This window comes from Fomitopsis serialis (genome assembly GCF_022376445.1).
Source record: "Fomitopsis serialis strain Sig1Antser10 chromosome Unknown B0H18scaffold_25, whole genome shotgun sequence".
NCBI classification, from domain to species: domain Eukaryota; kingdom Fungi; phylum Basidiomycota; class Agaricomycetes; order Polyporales; family Fomitopsidaceae; genus Fomitopsis; species Fomitopsis serialis.
Window position 1 is genome coordinate 118,198 of NW_025954985.1, and position 8,647 is coordinate 126,844.

At 59.7% G+C, this 8,647-nt stretch overlaps 1 protein-coding gene across 1 annotated transcript; it reads right to left on the minus strand.

Annotated features, from left to right (window-relative positions):
• Positions 1–3,476: 3,476 nt before the first annotated feature.
• Positions 3,477–4,953, minus strand: B0H18DRAFT_1084582 (uncharacterized protein; the record flags this gene model as incomplete). Its single annotated transcript, XM_048031810.1, has 5 exons — positions 3,477–3,967; positions 3,997–4,318; positions 4,350–4,478; positions 4,520–4,600; positions 4,654–4,953. The coding sequence occupies 5 exons, from the start codon at positions 4,951–4,953 to the stop codon at positions 3,477–3,479; spliced, it is 1,323 nt and encodes a 440-aa protein (XP_047894541.1).
• Positions 4,954–8,647: the final 3,694 nt, after the last annotated feature.

Below are 8,647 nucleotides of genomic sequence, written 5' to 3' on the forward strand. Positions count from 1 at the left end.
CCCTATATCAATGTAAATGCCACAGCCTCGCAGTGGCACACCGGGTAAACTGCAAGTAAAGCTTGAGTAAAGCAGCAGAAGAGGTGCTAGCTCGGGCGATCTGGAGTCTAAGAAGACGAGGCCTGGTTTGCATGGCAGGACGGAACCGCTGTATGGGAACTACAAACTTGAATGAGATGAATGGCCATCGCCAGCCTGGAAGCAGTTACCTGCGAGATGACAGCGTGAGTAATATGTACTACGAGCTGAGCACTGGCAGTAGGCAATAGGCAACCCAGTGAAGGACGGTCGCGGCTCACCTGATCGCCCGCACTGATCTTGACGTCGATCCTTCTGTCAGAGTTCCTGGAAATCAACCGGGTGGTACGAACAATCACGAGCGGAGCGTAGTGATCTAGCCGAGACAGAGATAGAAGAGGCGGATCTGGCGGATCACACAATGGCTTTATGGATACAGAGGCGGTCCGCAACTCGAACCGGGTTCGGGCGGGGACGACTCGGACTCGGGTCGTCCGCCGCAGACGAGACTCGATGCGTGATACATGAACAGCGCAATCCGAGATGTGCAGATCAAAGTTGGGATAGCACTGCTTGAGCTACCAAATATGCCTCTATCGGGCCATTATTACGCGAGGCAGGCCCTTGCCTTATACGTGGATGTGATCGTGGGTGATGGCAACCTGTTATGACCGGTGTTGTAGCTTCGGTAGAGCATCGGGATCGTAGCTTTATCACTCACCCAAAGCGTTCTCGCCAAAGCGTTCTCGACAATCCAGTGCCTCACGTTACACAGGGAGCCTTCATGTAGGGACTCGGAGCATTCCCCTGGCGTAGACAGCCAGTCGTTTGCGGTACGTTGGCAAACAGTTCAAGTTGCCGTCACGCAGCATTCCATGCACCTGCCTCCTGCCTGGCATCTGCCGTACGTTCACCCCGCAGTGCCTGTCGTGCCGTCACTGCGTGGCTGGTCCAGTAACATCCACCGCATAGACCGCGCACTTGACGATCCTCACAAACGGACAGCACCCGGTCGTAGCATCGCGAAGGTGCCTTTTGCTTCCTTCTCCTTTCGGTCCCGGCGATGCCACTCTGTACGCGTCAGGTGGCCTAGAAAGAAGTGAAAATGGCGACAACGCGTCTCGACACTCACATTTCATATCGGGAAACAGGGCTTGCCGCCATGGTGTTCGCCCTGTGGTCGAATTTGACCTACAGTGAGAATGCGCGGGCGTACGTACGTGCTTCCGGGCATGTGAATTCAATATGACCGTCGTAAGTCCTCCGAGTCGCTCAAAATAAACTGTGGTGAGTGCAGGGCGTCCCACGACCACGTTTCACGTCTTCGACCGACGACGATTGACACAAGCAGGGTGCATATCTGTTTCTGCGCGCTGGACGTGAGTGCGACTGTCTGGAAATCAGAGCGATCGTTGACGAACTTGAGCTGCGCATGGGCGACCAGCTTTCTGCACGGTCCAGACGACGGGTCGTTGGAGCTTGCCGTCTCGCCCGACTGGTCTTCTTGTATTATGTGTAACTGAATACTCGCAGACTCGGGTCTGGCGGCAACAACTGATCAATAAAAGATCTGTCATGTCAATGTCAATCCATATGCACGATGTCCGAGAATTCGAAGATACTACTTTTCTGGACAGCACACCAAGTTCCGCCCGGGCGCCCGGTTGTGTTTGATCGCTATATTTGCGAGTTGAGTGATGTATGTCAGGAGTACTCACCGTGTTTAGCTCGTGCATGAGCCTACGAGCCAGTCTGCTCAGTAAGCAGGTGTAATTCGATGCCTACGGCCAGCTCTCCGCTGGGACTGACCGAGGCGACTCACACTGTTTGGGCTTGACCCCTCGCGCGCACGCGAGTCCACTCTTACCACACCCTTACGACAGCTTCCGCCACCTAAATGAACCACTGGAACTCTAGGAACGCGCTCCAAAGGGCGCGTTCCTCAGGGTCGTCCTTCGGTCCCGCATCGTCTCACGGCGTCCCACCCCAGCAGTGCCCCGCGCTGACCTCCAGCGCGGGGCTCCCAGAAGCCAGGCAGGCGACTCGCACGATTTGCCCCCGCGCGGGCTGCGAACGCGGCACCCTGCGACGGCCTGAGGGCACAAACACGGGTGCGAGTCGTCCGACCTAGCCGAGGGTCTTCTGATCTTCGCGATGTTCCCTGCGCTGGCGTCCCACTGGCCTCTCCCCTCGCAGCGCGTCCGATAAGGCGCGGGCGCACCCGCCCAGCGGGCCGCACACATAGTTCATCGCTGATGCGCGCATACCCAATCTCCGGGGGCACAGCGAAGCCTCGACGCTTCGTCGCCCTTCCGCGCGACCTCCCCAGAAGCCCCGCGGTGCCTGTACGCCAGTATACATAGCTAGAGCGAACTTTGTATGCGGACGGGTGACGCACTCTGCCCGGATCGGGACCGGCTGGGCACGCGGCCGGGCTGGGCAGGCTGCAGCGCAGACGGCACGATGGCGCGATATCGTACGCGCACGCCGCGAGGCAGGATTGAATAAACAGAAGGGTTCAGCCCAGGGGAGGCCCGATAACAGCTCGCCCTGCCTTGGGCTGGGGAGTCGGCATCATTGCGGGCGGGCGGCATCATCGAGACTGCGAGACAGCCCGGATGAGTAGTTGATGCGCAGACAAAGAGCGTCCGCGGCGGCGACTCTATCACAGCGATTGTCGGGCGACAAATAAGGCAATGGCGGTGTGATTACAGGGCGGGGTCCAGGGCGCCCTCGATCGAGCCTCCGTAGCGAGGGCGACCGCAGGCGCGCACACCTCACCATCTTGGTTAGCGCGCCACCACGGCCCATCCATCTGTCTCTGATGCGACATATCGGCCGCGCACTTTACGCGGGCGGAGTTCAGCGCGTCGTCACCGGCGTCCCAAGCTCAAACTCGTTCGATCGACAGCAGCGACCACAGCAATTTTACAACAGACACATCGGTACATGGCGCGGCGCGGCGGACACAGCGGAGACGATGGGGTAAATGAGCGACTTGCAGCGACCGGCGCACACAAAGCACATGCGCGGCACGCGGTTCACTGGCTAATATAACGAGTGGGTAGGACAGTATACGACTGCGACGCACACAGAACGACTGGAGGGGCCGGCAGTCAGAGTAGTGGTACAGCGAAGGTATCATGATACGACGCAACAAGCAAGAAACGACAACAGGGACCAGACCGAGGGGGGAGGGCGTAGACTAGGCGTGCGCGAGCGCAGGGCAGGGGCACCAGGCAATGATACAACGAACGTACAGAAATATCGGCGCAGCAGCGACGGTGGACGAGAGATAAATACGCAGGGCCTAGCAGCAGAACAGCGGGCGGAGAGGCCTATTAAAGGTGCGTAGAGACTGCCAATTAAAGTGTACACGGCAGTCGGGGAGGGGAGGGACATCGTCAACAGAACGCACTTGCTTGTCTAGTGCGCCCGTCGAGAGCGGCGGGATGCGCTCAGAGCATCATGGACGCGTACCCGTGGCCGTTCCCGCCGCCACCGACGCTGATCGGCGCACCCTTCATCATGCCCGGGCCCATGCCCATGCCGTTCATGCCCATAGGCATGCCTTCGCCGCCGAACGGTGCGCCGTTTCCGCTGCCCATCCGCCGCGGCACCTCGTACCCGCCGCTCGAGCCTGGCGAGCCATACCCGCTCCCGTTGCTGCCCATGCTGCCGCTGCGCTCGCGGCGCGCTGGCCCAGACCCGACGCTCGACGCGTCATCCCCGTCCGTGGGGCTTCCGTACGCATGGCCCATGCTGCCGCGCTGCTGTTGCTGCATCATCGCCTGCTGGCGCTGCATGTTCATGAAGTACGCGCGCTGCTGCTGGCCCTGCGCGGTCGCCGGCGGGGTGAACTGCTGCTGGCCGGGGCCCGGGTTCGCCATCCCGTTGTACATGGAGCCGTGCCAAGAGACCTTGTCCTCGTTGTTCATGCCGGGAAGAACTGGCCGTTGAACTGGTTGCCGTTCATACCGTGGTGCGGCTCGTACATCGACACCATAGCCGGGTTCTCGAACGACACTGAGGTGGGGCTCTGGACGATCATGGGCGTACCGTTGTTATGTCCGCCGCGTGTCATCAACGGCGGGAGGTGCATGCCGTTGTTAGGGACGCCATGAGCAAAGGGTCGTTCTTGAGGAGCGCAGTGCGGCCGCGTGTGCCATCGGGACGCGAATCTCGTCCATGGGCTCGTCACCGGACCGATGTTCGCATGGTTACCGACAACGCTGCCGTTTTGAGCGCCCACGAACTCATCATCACCGTAGTCATCACCGGCGTAGTCAGCGCCGTCCTCCTCTTCATGGCCCGGCACTGAGGATCTCGACCTCGCCACTGAGGATCATCTGGAAACCTTCGCCGCGGACGGGCTCTTCAACGCGGGGGAGACCGGAGCGATCGCGCCACTCGTTCAACTCGCGGCGGAGCGCGTCGGCCTCCAGCTTAATGAGGCGAAGCTCGCGAGCGGCGATCAGCGATGACGACGAGACGCGTGGACGTGAGCGATCGACGAGTTGACGATAGAGGACTTGGAGGGGCGGCGGATCTGGGAGAGGTTGGGCAGCAGCGCCGCAAGGTCCTATGATGCCCAGTGTTCAGTGATCATCAAATGGGTGCTGTAGAATCACATACGAGGAAGCGACTGTTCAGAGTCTCTCGGCGGGCCCTCTCGACAGCGTTGTGAGTAGCCCTGCGCTCGGCCGTGTTGGCACGGCGGCTAGGCTTGCGCTTGTTGGCGTTGGCCGTGGCGTTGTTGTTGGCGGCGCCGTTATTAGTTGCGGGAGCAGCCGCAGGGGCCGCAGCATCCGCAGGGGGAAGAGCGAGTGTCGGGGGGTTGGAAGGAGAGGAAGGGGTCTGGGGCCCGTTGGTGCCGTCAGTGGAGGCGGGAGAGCCAGCAGCAGGGGAGGCGGGGATGGTGATCGGGAGAGCCATCGGGTATGTGGTTTGCGTGAGTGGGATTACAGAGTTTGCGGCGGATATCTGGGCCGTGCGGGCGAGATATGCGGGAGGGTCTAAGCAGGGGCGGTTGACGACGAGAGCACCGATACACAAAAGCCTGGAGAGGGGCGGTAGAAGGGCGTTGCTTTTGCGGGAATCGTGAGGAGGCGGAGGATGTATGCGTGCAGGGAGGAGGACAGGCCGGGTACGCGAGGGGTCTCAGCGGAATCCGGGGCTGTTGGAGGGGTGTCGATGGTGTTCTGGAGCAGGTGCTTGATACCGGGCGCGAGGGTAGTCGGCGGACGGTGCTGCTTGTGAGGCGTCTGGTGCTTGCTGGGGAAATAGGCGGGTGGGGAGAGGCCGGCAAGGGTCGCGAGATCTGCGTGAAAAAGGGTCAGCGGTGCGCGGCGGGGGCGGGGAGCAGGCGACGCACTCCAGGCGGGATCCTTGGGACGGCAGGGCTAGGCGGGAGGAAGAGAGCACGGGGGATCAGACGGGCGACGGCCTCAGGCAGAAACCATGTAGACGGGGATGGGGAGAGCGCCTTCGCCCGTCGTCCCGGCCCATATATCTACTCTCGGCATCCCCCGGCCACAACCTTTCCTTTTCTGGCCCATCATTTCCCGCTGCTTCTATCGCTCCCCCCGGTCGATGCCTCTTCCAGCTCAAATGCCCTGCTGCCTGTCCGTCGCAGACGCCGCCCCCGATATGCAGCCCCTATGCCCGCCCGCCGCCGTCCATGTCTTCCCCCCGGCCCCCTTCCATTCCCGCCCGCACCGCCGATCTCCATCGTCAACCTCACCAGTCCTGACGTCCACTCTATCACTCGGCCGTGATGCCTGTCGCAACACCAACGCCTGGGGCGAGCTCTCGCCTCAAGACAAACAACCTCTTACTCCGCTACCCCCGGGCTAAACACTTATCGTCCGTCTAGCGGTGCCACCGTCTTCATCCAACCCATCAATCCGCCTACTCCTCGGTCGAGCCGCCATGTACAATACCCTAGATCGCCGATTGCCTCTACCTCTGCGTCTGGGCTCCCGCACATCCTATCATCCTTGCACTGATATCATCAGCGTTTGGCTGACAGACAGGCCGCGTATCTGTGACTCCGGTCGCACTGACAAATGCATACTTCGATCGAGTCCTTTCTACGCACTGCGGCGCGGTCTCTTCTTACCCGCGCAAGCTTCCGGTTCGACTGCGACTCCTCTGAATCCTGATATGTCTATCGTCTTGTCTTGCTCGCACTTGCTCGCTGCCAGACTGTTCACTTGAGGCCGTAGCGAAACCGGATCATTGCACTGCCATTACGACAAGACTGGTACTGACTTCACCTGGACTTCAGCGATTGCCCCTTCGACTATCTCAAACTATACCGGCTGTCTCTCGATCACTTATAGTGATCCGCACTGGCCGCAGATCTGAGGGAGATCCTCTACAGGAAGAGCAAGCACTCGGTCACGTAGCCCCAACATCGTACACACCCTCAGTGCGAGTACTTCATTTCCTCTGCCCAGCCGAACACACCCTACCAACTGGTCATCCCCTGATCACAGCAGATCTTCGCAACCCTCAGACAGTTCAGGCCACCAGAATCAGCATCTTCAGAGCGTCTGGTTGCCTTCTTCTCAGCCACGCCGAATTACTCGGATGTTACTAACCACGCTAGGACAACCGCCAGCAACTCCCACCTCCCGCCTCACTGCCCCCAGTGCGACCACCGCCGCCCAAGCACGTCTCATCTGCTCGATCCCTTAGGCGTCATCTCTCGCGCCTCCCTCATCTGACCCGCGATTGACACCAACATCAGCTTCGCACCGCCTCGTGTTACCGACCGCCGTTCAACGTTCACAAGCGAGCCCTCGCCCTGCTCAGCGGTCCGGCGCGGTCCTCCACTTCTACGTCGGACGTCCTGGCGCGCCGTCCCCCATTCTCAATACCCAGCAATTCACTTGTCTGATATGCCCGGGCGGCGGTTGTCGGACGGCGATCGCTTGCTCGAGTCTCCCAGAGCGCCCGGACCCCGTGTCCGAATGTGCCCGGTCAACTGATCCCTTGGTGTCTGTCGCTGCTCAATAGTCAATATATTGACTTTCTCGGGATCCTGGTGTCTAGCTTCTGGTCGCGACTGACGAGGCTTTATGCATCCCCCGTTCTAGCTCTGACCCCCCCCCCCCTTGCAACGCTGCTCCTCGCTCGACGCGCCTCGAGGACCTTGACCTTCAAGCTTCTGTGTCCACCGCCGTCTCCATGGCATCTCACGACACCTACAAGTGCCCCCGCTGCGTGCATTCGACTTGCGTACTTCCCAACTCAGCCCTACCATCGCATCGCTGACCGGGTCCTCCAGGAATGGTCAGACCCGGGCCTACTCCTGGTGGCTGTCGATGCAGACCGGCGCCGCTGATCAGTATCAGGACCCCTCAGGACATCATGGGACCAGCTCATCTCGGCAAGCGCTGTGTGCTCTGTGGAACGTCTGGCAGGGTCTGAGTTCGTGTCTGGAAGCTCCCATTCCACTGGTCTCGCGATGGTCTTGCCGGAGTGCTTCGGTCTGGCCAGCTGGTACGATGTCTGTGGAAGAGACCCTCAGTGGCAGGGCTGGCGCCCCGCGAGTGATCTGCTGCTCGCTTCGACTGTAGTCTGTTGTAACGGACCCCACCTTCTTTGAATCCACCTTGACAGGCCTCTGGTTTATTAACGCCAGTGCCACCATTGGATCACTGGCCATCTTCGCCTCGTATAGAGAGCTCAAGGCTGAGGCCACCGGTGATGGTGAACTCAAGGTCGCATGACGCGCTCAGACGACTCAACGATTCGAGGAATCTTCAGCTCGGCCACTGATTTGACTAATGACCTGTATATGGGCGGCCCTCGCTTGTGTTGTGCGGCCTGTTCTCGTGCGCACTGGTCGTAGTACAGATGACTGGATCGACGCTACGTACTGTACAATGATGTCCCACTGACCCAGCGTCGTCCCAACTGATCGACGGCCCTCCGTGGCGCTGCCTTACTCCGTCCTGTCCAACCTTACTGTAACTCGCTCCGCTGCTGCGCGCTGACGGAAGATTTCCAATCGCCGTCCAGCCCTCGAAGCTCGACTTCCATCGACTGAGTACTTGCTCCGTTCATTTGCACCGATTCGTCCGCCTTGTTTGGTTAGCTTCTTCCTCGCCGACGAACAGCCCCCGCTTCCGAGTTTGTGCCTCTTCTGCGTACCGCCCCCTGGCGACGGCGGTCTTCCTGTGCATCGTGTTTTCCTCATCTTCTCTCAGTGGTTTCTCGATACCTGTTGGCCGGTCGAATTGCCTCTAAATGAGCGTCTCACGTCCTCCAGCAACCCGGACTGGGAGCTTGTGATTCTTCTTGCCAGTCGCGCGATCGATCATCGCCTTGCTCTCAGCACGTGCTTGCACTCACAACGCGCGTCGGGCGATGGGCGGGCACAGGAAGCACGACCGAATATGTGGCGTCGAATTATGCTGAGTTTACGTTAAACTTAGTCACAACCATACCAGCGTAAATTACGTCGAAGAACGCTGATATTACTTTGACTTATCGACAACATAATCAGTGTTCGATTACTCTGCAGGTTCTTTGATTGTACTCTGAGAAATTGGCCAACATACTATCATCATCATTTTATAATAAAACTACCGTAATGTGTGTCACGTAACGCTGAACC